Source organism: Theobroma umbraticum, unplaced genomic scaffold (genome assembly GCF_002168275.2).
Source record: "Theobroma umbraticum cultivar Fairchild unplaced genomic scaffold, ASM216827v3 scaffold_95.0, whole genome shotgun sequence".
In the NCBI taxonomy this organism is placed as follows: Eukaryota; Viridiplantae; Streptophyta; class Magnoliopsida; order Malvales; family Malvaceae; genus Theobroma; species Theobroma umbraticum.
In genome coordinates this window covers 3,258,096-3,283,019 of record NW_018397257.1, presented here as the reverse complement: position 1 = coordinate 3,283,019, position 24,924 = coordinate 3,258,096, and the positions used below count along the sequence as shown (strand labels likewise).

Sequence of the window (24,924 nt, the reverse complement as noted above, 5' to 3'; positions counted from 1 at the left end):
TAGGATAGTTCTTATTTCTGCATGCTTTTCTGCCCTCTACTAGGATGCAAAAGTGTTTTTTAGTCACTCATCTCTAACGTTTGAAAAGCCTCTTCTATGATTCAATCTCGATTTACTAATTTCCAAGGAAAAGAGTGAAATAGAAATTTAAGTTGGTTGTGCTACAGTTTATGTTGTGACTGTGGGAAGGAGTATAATAGATATTTGAATAGTTAGGACTTCAGGTTTACACAGATATGTGTAGATGTCATAGCTTCCATGTTTTCATATAAAAATCTGAATTCATAAATAGGAACGAGTGATGCAAAAATGAAGAATTATCTAGATATTGTAGCTTTTTACTTTAAAAAAAAAACATATTGTAGCTTTTTCTGCTTCACAGTTGTTGGAATTTTTAGTACTTATTTGTGTCCTTTGTTTTGAATGTGGCTTGTACAGAATCAGGCTGAAAAGCCAGAGCATGAAAAAGGTGCTGTTAAGGCTGTTCAAGATCTATATGATGTTGTGCGGCATGATGTGCTTGCCATCAATATGAGGTCTGTCAAATATTCTAGTCTTTACTTATATGTGGGACATATGAAATGTGCTCTCCAGCAATATGTAACTTTTGTTGTATTCTAGGGAACACTATGAACAATGGAATAACATTTCAAAAGCTAGGACTGAAGGTCGGCTATTTGCAAAGTTGAAATGGCCAAGAGATCCTGAGTTGGTATGTTAAGGATTATATAACTCTACTAGTATTTTCTAGCTTTAGTTTTTTCCCTTGCTTCTAATGGCATTATGCTACTTTTTAATATTCAGAAAGCACAAGTCAAAAGATTATATTCTCTATTAACGATTAAAGATTCAGCCTCAACTGTTCCCAAAAATCTTGAGGCAGGACGTAGGCTGGAGTTCTTCACAAATTCACTTTTCATGGATATGGCCCCACCGAGACCTGTCCATGAGATGCTGTCCTTCAGGTTATACTTTTTGCCTTGTGAATCTCTTTTACCTTTTTAGGTATTAGTGTATGTTCCTGATCTGTTTTCATGTTCTCATGCTTGTTTTAAATAAATTAATGCAGTGTGTTTACTCCATATTATTCCGAGATTGTGCTTTATAGTATGAATGAATTGTTGAAGAAGACGAGGATGGAATATCTATTTTGTTTTACCTCCAGAAGATATATCCAGGTATTTTCTACCTCACTTACTATGTTTCAAGCTGAAGATAACTGTATTTTATGTTTCACGTTGTCTAGATATTTCCTTTATTGACTAGTGCAAAATTTGAAATCTACCTGCTTTCATTGTTATAGGAAGGTGTTGAATTGGGAAAATATTAGATTGGTTTAATTGAGTTAAACTTGGAGGTTCCTAGCTGGCTTTGTCTCTCTGTATTCTGTCTCTGCCACCCCCCCCCCCCTCCAACCCTCTCCCCCCGGCAGGAAAAAAGTATGAAAATGGATAACTATTTTCTTTCTCATATTATTTGCTGGATTAATTGGCTTGGGTTCCTTCAATGTCCCTTTTTTTTTGGTAAGGGAAAAAGAAGATAATTCTTTTCTTTTATATATGTTATCCATGCACACATGGATTAAGTGTTTTTTTTTTCTTTTTTGAATAATGTCACTTGTTTACGTTTTTGGAGTCCAACAGAACTGTCAAATGTGACCAGCTCACTAATCATGTGTTTGATCTTAGGTGTACTCTTTCCGTGGATTGGAGAAACTGTTATAATTTATTAATAATGTTCTTAAGGAATACAAAATTTAGTTATTTGATAATGATTTCTTTCAAACAGCAATATGCTTGGTAGGTGGGAACTGGTAGGAGAAAAAAAGGTTGGGGGGAACATGAACATTTTTTTCTCTTTCTTGGTTAGGAAGAAATTTTATAATTTGGTACCTATAGTTTAAAAATTTGCATGCTCGAACTTTGCTTCTATCTATCATTTTGCACATGAGACTAACATGGTTAGTCAAATGGATGGTGTGTTCAAAAGCAACCAATAAAAACATGCTACATGTCTCAAAAATGCCATGTGTTGCCATTTTATTGGATATCTTAGATACATCATCCATTTAACTAACAATGCTAGTCTTGTGTGTAAACTAATGGACAAAAGCAAAGTTTGAGTACCTAATTGCAAAATTTTAAATGTAAGGTACAAAATTGAGACTTTGAAAGTAGTTTGGGTACCAAATGTGTCATTAACCCTTTTAATATCTACATCATTTAATTGAAAAGATCTCTTAATAATTGGGTATGTTTGACTTTCTACTAAAATTTTTATTCTTACTAACACTAATTGAACAATTTAAAGGTATTTTCGTGTCAAAAGAAATATGAGAGTATGATTTTCATGAAAAATAAGGGAAAATGTGTAGTTTACTCTCTTATTTTTTTCTTCTATTGTACTTGGATATTATCCTTCCTACTGTGATACTAAAACTTAACTAAGATTTGTTGGCTTTTTTTTAACTTATTCTCTACTATTTGCTTTTTGTTTCTGTCAAAATTGTTGTAAAGTAAACGCAAATAATAAAAGACCTATGAAGCACAGATATGGCCCCAATCCCCATGTATTTGTGTCGAATACACATTGGGCATGAACACACGTTTGGCATGGCTGGATATGTGTCTATCCCCGGATATAGCAGAAGTTATAAAAAATGTTATTTTGGATACAACATGGACAAGCGAAGGATATGGTATGGACATGGCCGTGAAGTGGCAAAAAGTTGTTGCTGGTGGTAAGGGGGCAGAATGTTCTTGCGTCTGTTTAGTGAGTTGAGAAATAGAAGAGAAGAGAGATAAGCAATGAACACAACACAATCTTCCCTTGTTTTTGGCCTCAAATGGAGTCGATTTATGTGGGTGAGACTCCATTTAGCAGTGAAAAGTTTGAAAGAAGATGATCCATTGAAGGAGATGACCTGCTGTTTTGTTCAACCAGGCAAACTGTTATTGTGCCATTTAAGAAAGAGAAAATGAGATTAGATTGAATGGCGCTTGGGTATAAGATTTTGCTAGGTCAAATGGGCTTTTGGTTGGATGGTTATAGCTTTATTCAGTTATAACTTTTGAGCCTATAAATCTATTTGGGTCGGTTTATTTACAATAATCCAACACAATTATAAAATCTAGATATTTGAATAAAATTACAAAAAAAATTTGTAATAACTTAATATTTTTTAAATAAGTTATATATAGTTTGAAAGAATTTCAATGCATGTTGGTTATATTTTCATTCATAATATATGTTAATTTTGATAATTGCCATATTGTCGTGTCTATGAACCTGTGTCTTGTGTCTGGTGTTTATGTCAGTGCTTCCTAATAAAAGATTAATGGCTTAATATCCAAAAAAGCCCTTAAACTATTCAGGAAAATTCAGATAAGCCTTTATTCTTTTATTGCTTTCAATCAAGCGCTTGTAGTTTTATTTTAAGCTAAATAAGCCTTTATGCTTTTATTTTGAGTAAAATAAATTTTTATGACTAATGATTGATTTAGTCAAAATGTTATTTATCATTCTATACCATGTGATACTGACGTGACATGTTAACATATCATAATTGATGATAATATGACATGTTGACACATAATTGATGATGATGTGACATGTTAATTTGGCATAATAACATAACCATATAGTATTTTTCACCCTGCACATCAAAGTCATGTCAGTGCCAAGTGTATATAAAATGAGAAGTGGCATTTTAATTAATGGCAATTAGTTAATCATTAGTCATAAGGGTTTATTTGTCCAAAAATAAAAATATAGGGGTTTGATTGAACGCAATAAAAAAATAAGAGACTATTTAAATTTTTTTAATAGTTTAGGGGTTTATTTGAGCATTATGCCAAGATTAATAATGTTTGATTAAAAATGAATAAATGGATGAAATGTGATATTAAGCCCGATAATTGTTCACTATAGTCATCAGATCATGTAAAACTGTTTAACTCTTAAGATTTAAAAAGTTATATTCGTGTTTGTATCGAAACATAGTTTTTTCCCTTTTGCTTTTGAAAGCAAAAGATGACAATTAATCCAAGCCTTTGTTGAATTTAGCTATGCATTTGATCTCCAAGGCCTTTTGTCATATGTCCCACCCATTTCTTTTGCATCATGCTTGATGCTTGCATTCAGTTGGACTTAGACTGTAGTTTTTTCATTCATTGTTATTTGTTAGGTGTTTTGCAAATTGATTGTGCTGTCTGATTGATGGTCTATCTAGTTGAAATGACTGTTTTTGAAGCTTGTTCTGTTCTTGTTTGTTTCCTTCCTTCTTGACATACTTGGTCATGCAAAGTGTTGATTATCAGATCATTCTTATAATTATTTGTCTCAATCTGTAACTTGAAGTGATGGACTTTTAATGGAACTGAAATTTATTCTAGATCATTATGATGGTTTTATGAACTCTCACCTATTTTCTGCAGATGAGTGGAGGAACTTTCTAGCTAGGATCGGCCGTGATGAAAATTCAGCAGAAACAGAACTATTTGATAGTCCTAGTGATATCCTTGAACTTCGTTTTTGGGCCTCTTACCGAGGACAGACATTGGCAAGAACTGGTAAAAGTTTCCTCTACTCCCTTGTGTTTAATCTATTGTCTGGTGCTGTTTCCTGGCGACTCAATATGGGTTTTCATATATATATATATATATATTTATATTTGTATGTATGTATCTATATATGTATAATTTGTTGGTCTTTTTGGAAAACCTTCTTTTATAGGGCGCGGTGTGAATGATGATGTTTGACCTTACTACCAGTTTTGAAGTTCTGAATTGCTCTAGCCGATGTTTCCTACCATAGCTGACAGTCAAATTTTTGGACTTTTTTGTTACAATAGTAGTTTAAAGCATCAGATATTATAAATTTTAAAGTTTTGGATTGCTCTAGCAGATTTCCTGGTGCAGTTAATTGATAGGCCTGGAGTTCAAATTTTTTGGGCTTCTGATATCTCATAACCATATCAATGAGTTTAAGCCTCAGATTTTCAGTTTCTTTCTATATCACTAGAAGTATTAGTTTATGTTTATTACCATCTGCAAACAATCTGACTAAGGAGTCATTTTTTCTCTAATGATTGTGCCAAATAACTAGCTTTCTTAATACTCTTTTCAGCATTCTGCTGCTCTGGTTGAGGCATTATTATCTTGGTTCTTAGTCTGCAAGCATGCTGTATTTTTTATAGTACACACATGTTTGCCATAAAGTTCTACCTTGGTCATTTTTCTACGTTCATGAACTCATGTGTGGACATATCCCTTTGAATATTGTAAGAACCACATATATCACTAATTGTTGTGGTTCTGTCTTTTATGATGGCATGCATATCAAGTGTTGTTAGTAGCTTTTCATGATATCTTTTATTCATATTGTGGTATTGGGTTTAGTGAAAATGGCCTTCATTGGGATGTAATGCATGTTTGTGTTGAAAATTCTGATTTTATTATGGTTTAAAGTGCAAATGGGTGATTAGGGAAGATCTTTTTGGATTTTTCTGTATCGTGATATCTGTTCATGGTTTACATGAAAAGCTTGATAAACTTTATTCTCTTTGTGGATGAAAATAAGTTCCTATTAATAATTTTTTTTTACACTGACTTTATACTTGTTTGGGATCTGCAGTCCGTGGAATGATGTATTATAGGAAAGCTCTTATGCTTCAAACCTATTTGGAGAGAGAGAATTCCAGAGGTTGGTCCCTTCAACAATAATATGATGTTTTTTATCTTGTACTTCAGTTATATAATTATCATTGAAATATTAGATACAGAGGCTGCACTATCTAGATTGGACGCAACTGATACTCAAGGTTTTGAGTTATCTCCTGAGGCTCGTGCACGGGCAGATCTTAAGTTTACATATGTTGTCACATGCCAAATATATGGAAAACAAAAGGAGGAGCAGAAGCCTGAAGCTGCTGATATTGCATTGCTAATGCAAAGGTGGGTTGTAGGGTTTTTTATTTATCTTTTGTTCTCATTGCATTCTTGGGTTGCATTTAGTACTCTTGCTCTTTTAGTTTTTATTGTTCTTCTGCTGGAGCTTATGTTTAGTTATTTTGGCTCCGTGTATCTAACAATTCAACTTTGATGTTAGAAATGAAGCCCTTCGTGTTGCTTTCATTGATGTTGTTGAGACACTAAAGGATGGTAAAGTGCACACTGAGTACTTTTCAAAGCTTGTGAAAGCTGATATCAATGGGAAAGATAAGGTTTGGTTGTTTATCTGTTTTAGTAGTTATGCTAGCTAGGTTTCTTTTTATTTTGTTGTGTACTGGACTCCAAGTTTAGAACTTCAGTTTAACAATTAATTATTTGACTTCTGGAAATAAAATTTTTTATTTGTTTATCCGTTTACCTGTTCTCTTGTTGGGCTTTTCTTCTTCTATTTCTTGTTTGTTTCCTCCTTTACAAGGTTTAATGAAGGAGACCTATTTCCTATATTCCTACAATAGAAAATGAACTACATGGTTTTATTTATTGTTGTTGAGTTACTTGAGTATGGATGGTGAACAACTAAATTCTGTGCAAAGACTGAATGCACTTTGTGCATTCTTTTCCTATTTAATTTTCATGTGTTAATGAGAAAAAAAGCTATGACATGAAACTATCAGCATATTTCTATTCCTTAAATGCATTATTGGTTAAAAATGGTCTGCTGGTGCTAAGGTTTTTATGTTCAGGATAATGTTTTGAATTAAATGTATGGAAGGTTCCTATGTTTTGTCCACTACTTAAATATAGAAGTTCTAAGCATAAAACTTTTTCTGCAGTATTTTGTTCTGTTATGTGGTAGTGATGCATATCGTATCATTGTTTGAACACTTTTCTGAAGTTTAAAATTTAAGTTCCACATTTTAGAAAATGTTTTTTTTTTTTTTTATGTTTAAGTAATTTTAGATGGTCAAATATTGGATAGTCCTCATAGAAATTCCCCTATGACCCTCTTCTGAAAAGATGATATAGAAGTATCCCATGCCTTAGGGGCATGGAATCTTAGTCTGTTTTCCCTTTCCAGTTATTTTGGTCTCTTAGGGACATCTGATTTTATTCATTTTAGGCTTTGGTAATGTTCCTAGTGTTTTTAAAAAAGTGGTCTGATGCATGACAGGATTGACAGTTTAAGATTGAAAACCAAACTATGAATGGCTAGGATTTCTAGATTTCTGGAGATGTAGTATAAGTGATAGTAATTATTAAGGGTTCATAGGAAATTTTAATCAGTTCTTGATGAAAATTGTTTTTCTTGGTCTATACCTGAAAGCACATTCGAGTTCAAACTCCAATTTTCTTGATAATCTTCATTGCTTTTTTATTATTTCTTGCCATTTTATTCTGATGCGCTACACTGACTAAAAGTCAGATGGTTTTTTGCTTTGTTTCGTTGCTTGCAGTTAGCTGGGTCTTTTGGTAGATTACAAGGTTCTGTAGGAGAGATTTAGTACTAATACTGAAACAGTTGAATGATTTATTAAAGAGGTTTTCAAATCTGAGATATCAAATTTGTATGCTTCTTTTGGATTAGGGTTTCTGTATTCAGGTACTGCTCTGTATGGAGCAATATCTTGATTCTGTCTTAAATGCTTTTGTATTTTAGATTTTCCATGATTGTCTTTTTAGCTTTTTCTGTTCTTTTGGTACGCTAAATGTCATATATGACTCTTTGTTCTAGTGCATTGCAAGTAAATACTCCTCGTGTCCAGGTTATCTAAGACAACTTTTTCTTCGTAAAATAATATGCTCACCTGTATATTGATTTTCTATTTCCATATTTTCTTCTTTTATAGCACATCAATCAGCACATTCTTTTTACTTTTTACACTTGCTGTTTCTTTACAACCCAATGCTTAATTCCTTAGACCAGAACTAGCCTTGAAGAAGCCTTAGAAAATATATTCCTTAGTACTTTTGTAGGTATTCTGTAGTTAAAGAATAGTTGAAGTAGATTATTCTGCTTAACACATCTTGCTCTCGTTTATGTTTCTTCTCTTCATTCTTATTCGTTTTATGACTAGTTAAGTTTCCTAATTGATCATTTCCAATTCTACCTCTCTATCTTGAAACCTGGAAGGGTATGGTTATAGCTTTTTGTTTTTTTCCATGAGCAGAAAAAAATGTATCAACCAATTAATGATGTATGTACTATCGGTTAAAATCATTCTTCTCCAATCTTCTGTCTCATTCACTCACTCTTTTGAGTGCTGATGTATATTTACCCGGTTTAACGGTGCTTTATTTTGGTAAAGATAATTAAACTCAACTAATATGTGCTGTTCTTGGTTAATGCAGTCAATATGCTTTGCTAACATGGAAGTTTTACTTGAAATAATTTTTTTCTGAACTTTAAATGAATTAACTGACTGTAATCAATAATTTTGCAAATGGCCCTTTTCTGGTTTTGCAGGAAATCTATGCCATAAAATTGCCTGGAAATCCAAAACTCGGTGAAGGCAAACCTGAGAATCAAAACCATGCAATTGTATTTACTCGGGGAAATGCAATTCAAACAATTGACATGAATCAGGTGACGGATTGTGGTTGATTCATTCACTTAATTCTCTTGGATCTAATAACTAAATGCAAAAGCTCCTGGATGTGTGTCGTAGGAACCAAGTTTACACATTTTAATTTGTCATGCGTCACTTACATATTCAGTGACACTTGTCATTTCTTTTTATGCTTTTTAAAGCCATGATGTCAATTACCTTAATGAATTTATGTTGAACACCACAACAAATGCCATGATTTTTATCTCCAGGGGTCAATTATATTCAAGTAGGTTAATATTGATATTGTGACATACTGTTATTTTGGTTCATATTAGTCTTGTTTGGTTCAGCTTCAACTGGCCTAAGCAGTTTGCCGCATTTGGCACTGATATACACCCCATTTACACTGCCCACTATTACACTTTTTCTCTTTTAGCAAGTGAATTACCATCAAAACAGGAAATTATAATAACATTTAATCAACATGGTGTAGTTCCTGTCAACCTTTTAAATTTATTGTCTATATTCTTTTTGGAATTTTTTTTACTCTTCTAATGCCATAAGTCCTCTGTCACTTGCTTGGTACTTCACAATCTTAGCCTGATTAGTTTTGCTGGTACTCAGTGTAACACATTTCCATGTGTTTTCTTGCAGTAGCATTCACATTTGCTTTCTTATACCTTGATGACTTCAATTCTTTTGGTGAATTTTGTGCTATAATGACATGGGAAAACAAAATTGTTTATGATGATGATAAACATTTCTTCCAGATGTTATTTTTGCTATAATTTTTGTATAAATTTTAAGTGATTTGGTGGCCTGATATAGTTCTAATGATTTGTTCTCTTTAGTTTTATCTTTGCAATTCTTGGATGTTTTTTGATTAAGTTTCTTATTATTTTGATACAGGACAACTACTTTGAGGAAGCTTTGAAGATGAGAAACCTTTTGGAAGAATTTCATCGTGATCATGGGATACGTCCTCCTACTATTCTTGGTGTCAGGGAACATGTATTTACAGGAAGGTAAACTTGTTCAAATCTTTTCTATTTGTTTGATATTTCTGATTTTGATTGTCTTGACATCTTTACATTTTGGGTTATAAAATTTATGTGCAGTGTCTCTTCTTTAGCTTCTTTTATGTCCAACCAAGAGAGTAGCTTTGTAACTCTAGGTCAGCGTGTTTTGGCCAATCCTCTGAAGTAAGTGAATATTGGTAATACAAGCGAGTTGCATATCTTTTTAGACTCCTAATTTCATACTAGTTGATTTTGATGTGCAATTTGGTATTCAGGGTCCGAATGCATTACGGCCATCCAGATGTTTTTGATCGGGTTTTCCATATAACAAGGGGTGGTATCAGCAAGGCCTCACGTATTATAAACATAAGCGAAGATATTTATGCTGGTATTCATGTTTTACCTGATAAGAGACAATTATAATAGACTAGGTTGATATATCTGTCGATTTTAAGTGTCAGTGCTGATGAAAGATATTTGACCCCTTTGTTGAAGATCACCTTATTATGAAGGAAATTGCCAAATGCTGTGTGGTATTTCTTTTCTTTGCTTTTTGTTTTTCTGGGGGAGAAGGAGAGGAGTGGGTCGGTACGGGTGTTGGCTGAATCTTAATCAATCCCTCCTCTCCATTTCTACTTCTTGTCTTTGATTGAGGTCTGAGATAATAGTCCATTTTTAACTTTTTCAGGTCTAGCTTTTTATCTCTGACCTTTTTATGTCAAATTTGTTATTACCATCAATTTTATAAAAAAGATCATTAAAAACTTTCTTAAAAAAATGTCAATGAAGCATCTAAAATAGAAAGGATCAGAAATGAAAAAGTTTGACTTCAAAAAGTTAGATAGGTCAGCCAGAAAATAAGGGTCAAAGTAAGACTGTCATTTTAGTACCGAGGGACTATGTGCTTGGTCGTTTCCTTATTAGTATTTTTATATTTCCAAGTTAATGATCTTATGGAGTGGAAAAAGGTTGTTGCTTTAGTATCTTGTAATTCCATGTATCACTTGCATTGAAGTTACTTTGAATTGCTTCTGGTCATTTTTTAATCAATAAACTTTGGGTATTTATTTTGTAGGATTCAATTCAACTTTACGCCAAGGAAATATCACTCATCATGAGTATATTCAAGTATGATTCCTTCACCCTTCCCCTGGCCTTCTTTTCAATTTACACACCATTGAGGTTTGAGTTTTCAACTTGAATTTATAGGTTGGCAAAGGAAGAGACGTTGGGCTCAATCAGATTGCTTTATTTGAAGGGAAGGTTGCTGGTGGTAATGGTGAACAGGTTCTTAGTCGAGATGTATACAGGCTTGGGCAGCTCTTTGACTTCTTTAGAATGATGTCATTCTACTTTACCACTGTGGGATACTATTTTTGTACCATGGTACGTGACTGTTACATAACTGCTTTTGCCTGTTAGCTGATGCTACGTAGAATGAAATTGAATTGAGCTATATATATTGTTTACTTTGGTAAATCTATACGTTGATTCAATGTTTCTATTGTAGTTTTAATGCTTGCCCTTATCATCTGGTTAGCTTCATGTATGGACCCTATGCATGTGTGTGGTGTACAAATTAGTTGTATAATAAAAAATTTGACATCAATTATCAGAAATTGCTGTATGTTATAGTCTAGAAGTTTTTTGCGGCTTTGGTGCCAATGGATTTATGCTCCACTTGTTCTGATAAGTACTCTTCAATTTCTTCAAAATGTCAGCTATCCCCCAAGCAAGGGAACCCTATGCAGTTAATATTTTGATGGCATGATGCAGTTATAGCATTAAAAATTTGTATTTTCATTGCTGACCAAATTTATTTTTCTAATTTTGCAGTTAACTGTGCTGACTATATATTTTTTCCTTTATGGGAAGGCTTATTTGGTAAGTTAAATTTGTATATACATTGTCTGCTCATATGCTTCTATGTTTGGGTATTTTAGCATGTTTGTGCTCTATAGAATGTATGACTTTTTGAGCGCATATTGCATCTCGCTGATGAAGGATTGTGTCTCATATTATATGCTTTATTTGTTTTCTAGTAAGGATATCAAACATGTTTAGTCAACCTGAAATTTGCCCATGATAGATAAACTTAAATATGTTTTTAATGTCGGCAGTAGGAGAAGGCTGAAAGTAAATGACAATTTGCGTAAGGTGGTCCAAAATTACCAGCTTATTACTCCATTCTACCAATAAACACTTGATGAGTCTCGTATGTGTGAACAAAGATGTATTGGAAGATAATAAATCGAAATTGTAAACTTCTACTTTCATATATTTTATAAGTCTATTTCCACAATGTGGCTATTCTATTTATAATATAATAGAGAATATGAAAAAGACTAATACAGCCCTAAACCTACATAAGCCACAACACATAACAATATATATGTCTTTAACACTCCCCTTCAAGCTGTAGCATAGATTTTGATCATGCCCAGCTTGTTACAACTAAGCCGAGAAAGATTCTTAGTAAACAAATCTGCTAACTGCTCTCCTGTGCTCAAATAGGAAGTAGAAATCAGTTTTTGTTGAATCTTCTCCTGTACAAAATGACAATCAACATCAATATGTTTTGTCTTTTCATGAAACATCGACTAGAAGAAATATCTATAGCTACTTGATTATCACACCACAATCTCATAGGAGGTGAATCTGCAAAACCAATACCCTCCAATAAATGATGAGTTCACATAAGCTCATAAGTAGTTTGTGCCATAGTGTGGTACTCGGACCCTTCACTAGACCTTGTTACCTCTTTCTACTGCTTACTCTTCCATGATACCAAATTTCCTGCCACAAACACACAATATCCTTTAGTAGATTTCCTATTATCTGGTAACCCAACCCAATCGGCATCAGTAAAGTTGTCAACTCGAGTATGTCCATGATCTCAATATACAGTCCCTTTGCCAGGTGTCCCTTTTAAATACTCAAGAATACAGACCAAAGCATCCCAATGAATAGTAGTAGGCGCTGGCATGAATTGACTTACTACACACTGGAAAAGAAATATCAGGATGGGCCATCATTAAATAATTCAATTTACCAAAAGCCCGTCTATATTTCTCAAGATCTGCAAATGCCTCCCCTTCTCTTGCTATAAGCTTCACACTTGGGTCCATAGGAGTCTCACAAGGCTTTGCTTCAAGCAAGCCAACATTCTTGAGCAAATCTAGGACATGCTTCCTTTGGGAAAGAGATATACCCTTTTTGGAGCAAGTTACTTCAATCCTTAGAAAGTATTTCAAGGAACCCAAGTCTTTCATACGAAATTTTGCTGGAAGAAAAACTTTAAGATCATGAATACCTTGTTGATCACTACCTGTAATTACGTTATCTTCAACAAAAACACCCAACAACATACAACCACTGCCAATATGTCAAAAAACCACAATATGATCACACTAACTCTACAACAGTCCAAACTCTAATACCACCTCACTAAACCTCCCAAACCAAGTTCTAGGAGATTGTTTCAACCCATGCAATGATTTTCTCAACCTGCATACTTTACCAAACTCCCCCTGAGCAACAAACACAGGTGGTTGCACCATATACACCTTTTCTTATAAGTCACCGTGAAGAAATGCATTCTTCACATCCACTTGGTGCAAAGGCCAATAATGAGTAGCAGCTAAAGAAAGAAATATGCGAACAGAACTTAATTTAGCTACAGGAGAAATGTGTCTATATAATCTACATTATAGGTTTGAGCACAGCCCTTAGCTACCAATTGAGCTTTCAATCTAGGGATAGTAACATCAAGATTCATCTTGATTGTATACATCCACTGGCACCCAATGGCTTGCTTACCTGATGGAAGAGAAACTATATCCCAAGCATCTTTAGTTGCAAGAGCCAACATTTCCTCTTCCGTAGCAGCTCGCCTGCCATCGTGAGATAATGCCTCCATAAGAGTCTTTGGAAGTGAGACAGAATCAAGAGAAGCAACAAAGGAACCAGAAGAATGAGAAAGATGGTCATATGACACAAAAGAAGAGACGGAATGGGTGCAATGATGTTTACCCTTTCAAAGAGCAATAGGGAGATAAATCAGAATCTAATGACGTGGAAGTCAGTACGGGAAGTTAATCTGACTGATGAAATAGATGGAGTATCAAGACCAGGAGTACTCACTGTATAAATCAAGAAATCATTTACTGACTTAGTCTCGGAAACATAGGGAGGAGGACCCGCGAAGAAAAGACTGCTCAAAGAAAGTGACATCGCAAGAAACGAGATGCTTACCCAACTCTAGTGAGTAACAATGATAACCTTTCTGGGTATGTGACATAAGAAGATACACTTCAACGAACATGGATCTAACTTACTAACATGGGGTCACATATCCTGAACAAAACAAGTACAAACCAAATACCTTGGGAGGTATAGGAAATAAGGACTGGTCTGAAGACAAGATATAATATGGTGTTTGGCCTTGAAGAATAGAGAAGGCATGTGGTTAATAAGAAAAACAGCTGTATGAACAGCATCAGCCCAAAAACTTTAGGAACCCTCATTTGAAACATCAAGACTCTAGCAACTTCCATAAGATGACGACTTTTTCTCTCTACTACTCCATTCTGCTTAGGTGTAACAATAGAATAAGAGTGATTAATAATACCATTTTGTATGATGTAAGAACTAAAACAATGAGAGAAATACTCTTTAGCATTATCATTATAGAGGATATGAATATTAGAGTGAAATTGAGTATGAATTTCTGCACAAAATGCAACAAAGATGGAAAACTACTCAGATCTAGATATCATGAAATATAACCAAGTACTTCTGAAAAAATCATCAACAAATGTAACTAAATACCTAAAACCTGTTTTTGAAGTTACCAGACATGGACCCCAAACATCAGAATGAACTAACTGATAATGAGAATTTGCTGTCCCTGTAGGTTTTTGGAGCAGGTGACCTTGTTCTCCACAGTTATAACACACTCTTGGACCTCCACGGCCACTTGTTCTTTTACCATCACAACTTCCTCTAAATTTGCGTCTTCCCCCACCTGATCCTCCTCTATATCCACTGCCAAAGTCACTAGTAACCTGTGAGACTAAAGCAAATCGATCAGACACATTACTAGCAGTAAAAACACTTTCCTTGGTAGCACTCAGTGCAATGGTAACCACATCAAACAATGAAGAAACATCCTTGTTAGCCAAGAGTTGAGAATGAATCACGTCATACTCCGAATCTGAACCAAATAGCCAACTGAAGACAAACAATCTCTCATGTTCTGTCATACTCCGAATCTGAACCAAATAGCCAACTGAAGACAAACAATCTCTCATGTTCTTTCATCCGGGCCACATCAGTAGAAAGTGGCATGGCAGTGTAGAAATCTTCAGTAGCATGCTTATAATCATAGTAATAATCCATAATTGTCCATCCATTTTGACTTGGACGACTAACCTCCTATGATAAACTGTACAATCTCTTCACATTCTCTATACTTGAAAAACACTCATACAATAACAACCATAACTCAATTTTCCAAAAAAAAAAAATTCCCAAAACTCTTTAACTATCATCGTATGTTGCATTGAAAGAACCATCTTTCTATCAATACAATTAACAATCTGAGAAAATAATCTTCCATCATTGGTCATCCATATCTTGGTAGCATCTTTATCTAGACAGGGTTCAGTAAGATGTGCTTCCTTCCCAAGTCCTATTACATTGACCTCAACTAAAAACTACCATTCTAGAAAATTAGAAACATCTCCAGCTAGCATAACATCAACTATTTTGTGATGTGAGGACTCAACCTCCGCACTATGTCTACCTTTTGATGCCATCTCACTGACCCGCAAACACCACTATTGAAAAAAATCAACTAACACATCAAAAACTAAGCAACCTTATATTCAATTAACAAGGTCTACCAATCTTAGTGGAACTCGATCCACGTTGTTGCAATGATTTGACGAGTACCTTCTTCTCCTTTTTTCTTTTTTTTTTGGGGTTTTTTTAGGGTTTTGGTTAGGTAGGTAGATACCATGTAAACTTCTACTTTCAATATTTTATAATAGACTATTTCCACAATGTGGCTATTCTATTTATAATAGAATGGAGAATATTAAAAAGACTAAAACAGCCCTAAACCTACAGAAGCCATAGCTCATACCAATATATATCAGTCTTTAACAAAAGTGTTATGGTGTGTGCTAATACATATATATATATATGTATATATAAACACACATACATATATATATATATATACGTATACATATATATAAACAGAGAACTATGTAAAAAGGGAATTTTGTGATATCAAACTTTCCATGAAAACCCAAAATCATCACCAGACCCATGGCCATTGCCATGCAACTAAATCTCTACAAATTTTGACAACAATTACACAACTAGATCATTTTGTTGATATTGAAATATTACATTATGTTTTTCTGTTTTTCAGTCTCAAATATTTTGCTTTTTTATTTAAATGCATCGTAGCATTATGTTTTACAGGTATTTAGTTTTCTGGTTAAATTGTCCTTGAATATTATGTGTGGGTGTTCACGTGCACATGATTATGTGCATATGGGTGTGTGCGCATATATGATTGCTTTCCCAAGGATTGATCCAAAAATTTTTTTTGCATGTACATGAGTATGTGTGTATGTGCATGTGCACATGTATCAATTTCTTTCCCAGAAATTAATTTTAAATATTTTTTTTAGGCACTTTCTGGAGTTGGTGAAACCATGCAAGATAGAGCTCAGATAACTGATAACACTGCTCTTGAAACTGCTCTAAATACTCAGTTTCTCTTTCAAATTGGTATCTTTTCAGCTGTACCAATGATTTTGGGCTTCATCCTGGAGCAAGGTTTCCTACGGGTAATTGGTTATCCTGCATGCATCTCAATTTCTTTCCTTCTTAGTAATTAATTCCCATGAGATGAATTACTAGACTGAGCTGCATGTTTGGAAAGTTTTCCTCTTGTTTTTATTTGTTGGATTAGTCTTTTCTCACTTAATATTGCCTTTATGTGATCCATTTATGTAATGACCTATATTTGTAGATGTCTGTTGTATCTGATAACGGGGAACTGAATTTGTTAATTATATTCTAAATTGCTAATATTGAATTAATTTTTGTCAGTTAATTTTTTCCCCAATGTTTTCCCATACCATTGGTAGATCTGGGATTGCAATATCATGTTGAATTTTATTATGTTGGTTTCATGTGATTTCGTGCTCAAGAACACAGTGATGGGCTGGCATGTCATTCTGTTGTTGCATCAGCTCTGTTGTGGTGTTTTTATGAATTTTAAGTTTGTGGTGTTTAATTTAGGTGAATAATAAATCTGGGAAAATTGTGTGAGAGTTTATTGGGGTGCTGGATTTATGATCTGTATTGGCTAAGACCTGAGATATTATATTGAAAGCTGTGATCTATGTTGTTTGTTTCAAAGTTTTAAACATTGTGCTAAAAAGCTAATGTGAGCAATTCAATTTTCTTTGGTTTTGGTTAGAAACTATCTTACTTTTCTTATTCTTAAACAAATTAAGACCGGACCTCAAGAAATTATTTGGAATTCGTGTTATTTCCATCTAAGCTACTCCTTTAAGAAAAATTATTTTTTTAGTTTAGTATTATGAGTGCCATTTATTAGAAGATTAAATGCTTTAGATCACAGTCAGTATTTAAAAGCTTGACAAAAATGGTGTGTAGGGCGAAATATCTTCTAGCATCATAGTCGCAATTTGATTCAATCTCTATTGATGCTTCCTTATTGTTTAATATTTATATTATCTGGTTAGTTTGTACTACAATTCTCTGTATTGAATCTTTAGAATTACATGTGATGACATGGTTGTTTTCATAAGCAGTTAGACTTTCTGTCTGCATATCATGCTTATGAAATTTTCTATATGTGTTTTATGGTGAAAGTGGAGCAAATTTGAACTTTATCTGTCTTTGGACTTTTTGATTGAATCTGCAGGCTGTTGTCAGTTTTGTCACAATGCAGCTACAGCTTTGTACTGTTTTCTTCACATTCTCTCTGGGTACAAAAACTCATTATTTTGGTCGGACAATCCTGCATGGCGGTGCAAGGGTATGTTGCCTCCTTATACCCAGCCATACCGCCTCCCCTGGCATTTTTTTTTAATAAAAATTTTGGGATCTACGGGTGGGATATAGACATGGATTTTAATCCTTGTTTCTTAACAGTATCAAGCTACAGGTAGAGGTTTTGTGGTGCGCCATATTAAATTCTCTGAGAACTACAGACTATATTCTCGCAGTCATTTTGTTAAAGGGTATCTTTCTCTCTCTCTCTTTCTGTGCGTGTTTATTTACTGGACCAACCATAGTAAGTTAACCTTTTCTGTTGCATTCAGGCTAGAAGTTGTGCTTTTGTTGGTGGTGTACCTTGCATATGGGTATAATGAGGGTGGTGCATTGTCGTACATTCTTCTTACAGTTAGCAGTTGGTTTATGGCTCTGTCCTGGCTTTTTGCTCCCTATTTGTTCAACCCGTCTGGATTTGAGTGGCAAAAGTAGGCAATCTTCTTTTGTTTTTGTTCTCAGAGGTGGGATTTTATGTAATTAGCTTAGTATCTCTTTTATCATTTTTTCAGGGTTGTAGAGGACTTTCGAGATTGGACGAATTGGCTACTTTACAGAGGTGGAATTGGAGTAAAGGGAGAAGAAAGCTGGGAAGCTTGGTGGGATGAAGAAATGGTATTCCTTTGGTTCTTAAATATACCTATTGCTAATATCTCTTTATTGATTTCTTTGTTCAATGATTTAATGGAGTTATATCTGTTGCATAGCTCATAGCTCTATGTATCAGTAATTCATAAAAGTGAAGCTATAGAAGTTTCTCTAAACAATGATTGAGGATTCAATCTATTTGTAACAAATGCATTATACTCATTAGAATGTGTGCATCGAATTTTCACTTCGTTATTTTGATCTAATAGTCTAGTTCTCATTTTTGTAGTTCACTATTGTGTGATTCTTTCAAAGTCAATACCAGATACAAAGAGCTTAAGTGTCCGTTCTGTCCAATCTCATTTTCTTTCATATAAGTTTGATAGTATGTTGTTATGTACACAACTTAATAGAAGCATATAGGTGTGCTTTTCACTGAAAATCTGTTTCACAAGTACATTTATTATGCAAGCAAATCTATCACATGTTATGAATTTCTTGTCCCTAGTTGAAGCTTGTTATACCTTCATTGCATTTCAGTTATTCAAAATTTTCTAGCATCGTCACTTATTTCTCATGGTCATTTTTCTGTTTCAACTCATATGCTTTTAATTGATTGTCCATTAATATGTTTCATGTAAATTTCTTGTTTTTCACTCTGGTGACCTTAAATATTGCATTTACAGGCACACATTCGCACCATGAGAGGAAGAATATTGGAGACTATTTTAAGTCTGAGATTTTTCATCTTCCAGTATGGCATTGTCTACAAGCTACATTTACAGAAATCAAATACATCATTGACGGTAAAAACCTTGCTCATTAGTTGATACTGTGCTTTGCTGCATCTTTAGCCAAAATTTGTTCTGGTTGTTAACATGCTTATACCCACCTTCTCCATTGCCATCTCTCAGAAATTTGTCTCTAAAAGTTACATGGTTTTTGTATCTTCTAAATCGGAAGGAACAAGATGTGCCCTTAAAATGGGTATATTGAGGGGTTGGGGTTGATAACTTCTAAATTGTCTCTAATGCCTTGTTTATGGAGTTCTTATTTGCTTTGTCATTGGTTTGATTGTGCATAAAATTGAACATTAAAGAATATAGTGAGGATCAATTTCTGTAACTTGAATTGCCTGTGTATCTCTGTAGGTTTATGGCCTGTCCTGGATTGTGCTCGCCGTGCTTGTACTCCTTTTCAAGGTTTGTAAGATAGAGGGTTGGTTTTTTCTGAGTTAATTACACATATGGTACCGGAACTATTGTGAAATGTACAAATTGGTACCTAAATAAAAAAATGTGAAATTTGCATCTTGACCTTTTAACTAGTGTACCATGTTAACCCAAACTCTTAACACAATTAACTTACGTTGCCTATATGACATCTGAGCAGTATAATTACACCATCTGTACATCACATATTAAAAGGAAATGGTAAATATTTTGTAAAAATTTCATGTGGATGCGATGTTTCATTGAAGAATTCACTAATCATGGATGGGAATTTTACGATTTAAGTGAAAAAAAAATATTTTAACGAGCATTGAAAAAGATGTTAATGGTTTCATTTGTGGTGTTCGAGTTTGGGTTAAAATGATAAATGATTTGAAAGTTCGGGGTGCAAATTATACATTTTTATTCTTTCAGGTATCAATTTGCACATTTTACCACAGCATAGATATTGAATGCTTATTTAAGATATTTGGTTTGAAAATGTATTTTACCTCTGTGAGTAAACAGGTATTCACCTTCAGCCAGAAGATATCAGTTAATTTCCAGCTTCTGCTGCGCTTCATCCAAGGGCTCTCCTTCTTGGTTGCAATAGCTGGTTTAGCTGCTGCGGTTGTGTTCACAGACTTGTCTATTCCAGACATATTTGCTAGCATCTTAGCATTCGTTCCCACTGGGTGGGGAATCCTTTGTGTAAGTTTTATCTTCACATTTAACAATGATTCCCTGGCTGCAGTTTTTGGTTACAAATCCCCCTTTTGAACATATGTATTGTTGGTTTTTCTCTTAAACAATAAGAGGAGTTAGGTGTGCCCATTTGTTTTAGATGTTTCCATTTTCATGAACACTCCAATATGATCACTTACATGCAGATTGCTGCTGCTTGGAAGCCTTTGGTGAAAAAGCTAGGGTTGTGGAAGTCAATCCGGTCAATTGCACGTTTATATGATGCTGGAATGGGAATGCTTATCTTTGTTCCTATAGCATTTTTCTCATGGTTCCCATTTGTATCAACATTCCAGACCCGGCTCATGTTCAACCAAGCTTTCAGCCGAGGCTTGGAAATCTCTCTTATCCTTGCTGGAAACAATCCCAACACTGGGCTCTGATGACTACTGTATGTGATCCTTGTGAATGAACTTGTTTTAGAGATATACAAGGCCAGCATGAAACTTGTTTGATAACCCTTTCTATTCAGATATTTTTGTTGCCATATTTGAGTGGAAGCCTGTTGTCGATTGTAATGTATATCAGATCTGTCACCCTACTTGCTTAATGTAATTCCATTTCTGGCTTAAAGGAACACTGCCCTGCGCATGATTTATGTTTTTCTTGTTCAGTACTAGATACAGACATAATACTTTGTTCATTAAAAAGTAAAGATCGAACTAAAATGAAAAAGAACTGCTTTAGAATAAAACTAAATAAAAACTCAAACTAAAATGACACTAATAACCATTCATTATTTGAACAAACTGTTGATTCTCGCCTCTTGATAATTACTGGATGCAAGATCAACTCCCTAAAACAGCCCTTTGATCCTTGATTTGAAGGACTCTTAAGCATGTTCTCAGATACTCGAAGCTCTCCTTCCCCAAGCTTTTGGTGAAAATATCAGCAACTTGATCTTCAATAGGACAATGCTGCAGAGTGATGAGGTTATCTAAAATGCCCTTGGTACATTCATTTGAAAAATAAACACCTACCCATTTCTGCCAAGGTGTTATTCTTTCTTTCTGCTTTTTCATTCTGTTGGGGCCTGTATGAGATGGTAAGCTAGTGATGATCTCCAAAAACTTCTAGATATTTTTCAAACTTAGTTGAAGCATATTCTTTCCCATTATCACTTTTCAAGGTTTTGATGCTTATACTTGAGAAGTTTTCAACCGATGCCTTATATTTCCTAAAGCTATTCAATGCATCTGACTTGTGTTTTATAAAGAAGATCCAACAATACTTGGTGAAGTCATCGATGAAGATTATATAGTACTTGTTGCCATTGAGTGAAGAATTTTTCATTGGTCCACTTATATTAGTGTTGGTAGCCTTCCACATGCTCTCTTTGGGAAAAAAGGTTCCTTGTTTGCTTACTAAATTGACAAGCTTGGCAAAGCTTATTTGGTTTTGTGATTCTAGGTAAGTCTTTAACAAGATTCTGAGATGCCATCAAAGACAAAGCATTGTAGTTTACATGACCAAGCCTCTTGTGCCAAGTTTCAAATAAGTCATGTTCACTGCAAAAAACTAAATGAGTTGTATCAGCAAAGTTCAGCGGGTAGCAATTGTTTTTGATCTCAACTGTGAACAGTTTCACTCCACCACTTTTGTTACCACTTTTATTCCCTTTTGATTCACCCTTCTTGGAACCATTACCCTTAAGTTTCAGTCCCTTAGTCTTAGCTACTAAGGCATTCTCTATATAATCAGTCCTCATAGCTCTTTTCTGCTCAAAAGCCAATAGATTATTAGTTAAGTTCTTAAAATTTTTTAAGGAAGTGATCTTTCCTTTAAACCTTTCAGGTAAGCTAATGAGAAATTTAGCCACTATTCTCCGTTTTGTAACTGCTTGTCCTAGCAACGTTCCTATTAGAGTAAGCTTAGATTCCCTTATCACTCCTCATTCTCAGTGTTTCAAACTCTTTGGTTAAGCTCATAATCTGATGCATTTTAGTAGTTTCATTCCCCTGAAATTCCTCTTTCAGAGTTTTCCAAACAAGCTTAGGATCTTCTACTTAATAATCCTAGAAAATATAATCTTAGAAACAGCTGATTGAAGGCAAATCAAAACTTTGTACCTTTTGGTGACCTCTTCGTTATGTCACTTTATTTGGGCAATGGTTGGATTGGCATGCCGTTGCACAGGTAGCTCACCATTCTCCATAACCCAAAGGACAAAAGCCTTAGAGTAAGATCTCATTTTCATAGCCCAAACTCTGTAATTCGAGCCTATAAACATAAGAGGAGCTGAAGTGGAAAAACCAGTATTAGCCATTGATTCTTTCTTCAAAACACCAATTAGTAATGAGGCAGTAAAATGATCCCTTAAGACAAGGGCTCAGATACCATTGTTTAGTCAACCAACAACCATCTTCATTATTTAAACAAACTGTTGATTCTCGTCTCCTGATAATCACCAGATTCAGGATCAACTCCTTAACATTTTCCATACTCTTGCAAATATATATACATAGAGGTGCATAAAATTTTAATTAATTCTTATAATAATTGTACCAAACTAAATCCCAATGATGATGGTAGCGTAATTGGAGAGGGAGGGAGGTTTTTAACTTAGGGAGTCGGGGCATCATTCATGACAATTAGATATGGCAACTTAGGCATCAACATCTTAATTAATTTATTTTTTTATTTTTTATCCTTTTTTAGCTATTTTTTGTTATTTACTTTTTACTTTTTGAAGAATTGCTATAAAACAAATATAACTTCAATTATAAGATACATTTATGTAGAAAAAAATCATACATTTTTTCATCTAAAGTAATTTAATATTAGTTGTTTTGTGTATAATTCTTTAAATTTTTATTTGCTTTTATGTCTGATGTACTTTTTACTCTTTTTTTTTGAAAAAGAAAAGCAAAAGGTAGTAAAAATACAAGTCAAATGAAATTTTAGTTGTTTGTTTTTTCTCTAAAACAACAAAAACTTTCTTTATGATATTGTTAAAAAAAAAAGAAAGAAAAAGAAATATCTTAGATTGTAAAGATGGTATGGTGATAAGTTTGATAAATATTTTTGTTTACGCAAAGTTGGAAATGGAGTAGAGTAGGAATCCAAAGTGTATTATTTAAGCTAGATGTTGCCAAGTTTTAAGTGGGAATATTTTATGATTCCAATACCAAACTGAGTGAATGGGATTCCTTCCTACTCGTTTTTATTTAGGGCTTTCTCATAGAAAAAGGAAATGAAATGAAAAGCTTTTTGCATTTTTTTTTGGTTAAAAGTTTAGAAGCATATGTACCTTAGTCGTATTTACTTCAGCTTTCTCTTGTTAACTCAATGATTCACACAATGTCACGTGGTGGTTCAGTAAATCCCCGACTAGGGGCTTTAAACCTTTTTGCAAGCTAAACTCGAACCTAAGTCAACCTAGAATATAAAAATGGTAACCTTTACAAGCAATACAATGTGCAATATGAAATGTAAGCACACACATAAGTAATGTATGCAAAGTAAAAGTGTGTAAGAAGAGAGATTTGAGAGTAATTATATAATGAGTTAAGATGGGGTATTTATATACAAAGCCTCTTCAAATAGCTACTCCTACTTTTACAATCTATTTTGGAGCCTACATGAGGCTCATTCTCTTTAACAAGTGAAGTTATGTCAAACAACTGTAATGAATCAAAATGTAGTAGGAGGCTCTCGCACAATAATTTGATAATTTTGCCCTTATAGTGGATTGTTCATGGTAATGTTACCCAATTTACCTATTGATGTTGCATGCAAAGATACGAGCAAGCTTGATGGTGAGCATAAGCTATCTCGTTGCATGCAATCTAGCTTGTATGCATGTCATGTGCTATCATGAGCCCCGAGTGATCTATCTATGCGTTTTTACATTAAAAAGGTTATTCCTCCATCTCATGGGCTCAATGAAAAGGGGCTACCCAAGGTCCTGCCACTTCACTTGCAAACCCAATGGCCATTCGTATCCCCTTTTGGATTTTTGAATCACGAGTCATGACACCCTCCCCCATTTCAGCTAATAGCATCCTTGTTGGCCCATGGAATGCCTCCATCTTATCTTAGAACTACCATAAGTCCTCTATTAACTCCCAACTAGCTTTATTCTTGGGTTATCCTTTCCACTTCATAAAATACTAGTGTTGTGGCATGTAGGTCTTCCATTTGAGCACCTTAACAACCAATGCCTCCTTTAGCTCCTTCTCACATGTAGTATTGACCCTAACTAGTGCCTTATGGCTCACTCATCCGTTAAGGTCCACCTCATCCTCATGGTAGGATCATGATCACTTTAAAGATTAAATGAACCTTAGGTTCGAGTGGCATATCAAGCTTATAGGCCACCTTTTTTATTCTTTTCATGACATTGTAAGGTCCTTCATACCTTCGAACAAGGCTCTTGTGTGGCCATTTATGCCTTAACACAAGTGGAGTTTCACCATTACCATGTCCCCTGTATCGATATGAGCCTTTCTCCTTAAGATTTATCAAACCATTTCTTGGCCTTTTTAATGGCTTTATGGAGGTAAGCTCAAGCTAAGTCTTATTACTCATTCCACGCTTGAGCATACTTATAAGCAATATGTTTTGGTTTAGTTATCTCACAGCTACTTCATTAGTTGTAAAGGGCTAATGCCCATTCATTATCTGTAAGGGGATTTGTCTTGTAAACTCACGATGCTAGAGGTTGTGAGAAAGCTATGCCATATTGAGCCAATGAAGCCAATCTATCTTAGTGTTGTGCACAAAGTGGCATAGCTAAAGCTCAAACATCATGTTCACC

At 34.3% G+C, this 24,924-nt stretch overlaps 1 protein-coding gene across 2 annotated transcripts in view; it reads left to right on the top strand.

Annotated features, from left to right (window-relative positions):
* LOC110412022 (callose synthase 9) overlaps positions 1-20,763 on the top strand; it is a 37,568-nt gene extending 16,805 nt beyond the window's left edge. Inside the window, exons 1-20 of one of the 2 annotated variants that reach the window (XM_021422423.2) lie at positions 4,437-4,571; positions 5,635-5,703; positions 5,777-5,954; positions 6,109-6,223; positions 8,416-8,535; positions 9,410-9,525; positions 9,619-9,702; positions 9,795-9,907; positions 10,595-10,647; positions 10,729-10,905; positions 11,356-11,403; positions 16,227-16,385; positions 17,495-17,608; positions 17,725-17,813; positions 17,895-18,053; positions 18,135-18,237; positions 18,897-19,016; positions 19,362-19,412; positions 19,950-20,132; positions 20,312-20,763. In XM_021422423.2, the coding sequence (XP_021278098.2) occupies positions 5,643-5,703; positions 5,777-5,954; positions 6,109-6,223; positions 8,416-8,535; positions 9,410-9,525; positions 9,619-9,702; positions 9,795-9,907; positions 10,595-10,647; positions 10,729-10,905; positions 11,356-11,403; positions 16,227-16,385; positions 17,495-17,608; positions 17,725-17,813; positions 17,895-18,053; positions 18,135-18,237; positions 18,897-19,016; positions 19,362-19,412; positions 19,950-20,132; positions 20,312-20,548 (2,280 nt within the window). In that variant the 5' untranslated portion in view covers positions 4,437-4,571; positions 5,635-5,642 and the 3' untranslated portion in view covers positions 20,549-20,763. Of the gene's footprint in view, positions 1-438; positions 537-621; positions 713-804; positions 966-1,069; positions 1,179-4,436; positions 4,572-5,634; positions 5,704-5,776; positions 5,955-6,108; positions 6,224-8,415; positions 8,536-9,409; positions 9,526-9,618; positions 9,703-9,794; positions 9,908-10,594; positions 10,648-10,728; positions 10,906-11,355; positions 11,404-16,226; positions 16,386-17,494; positions 17,609-17,724; positions 17,814-17,894; positions 18,054-18,134; positions 18,238-18,896; positions 19,017-19,361; positions 19,413-19,949; positions 20,133-20,311 lie in introns of those variants that run through there. The other variant, XM_089782963.1, reaches the window with a different exon arrangement.
* Positions 20,764-24,924: the final 4,161 nt, after the last annotated feature.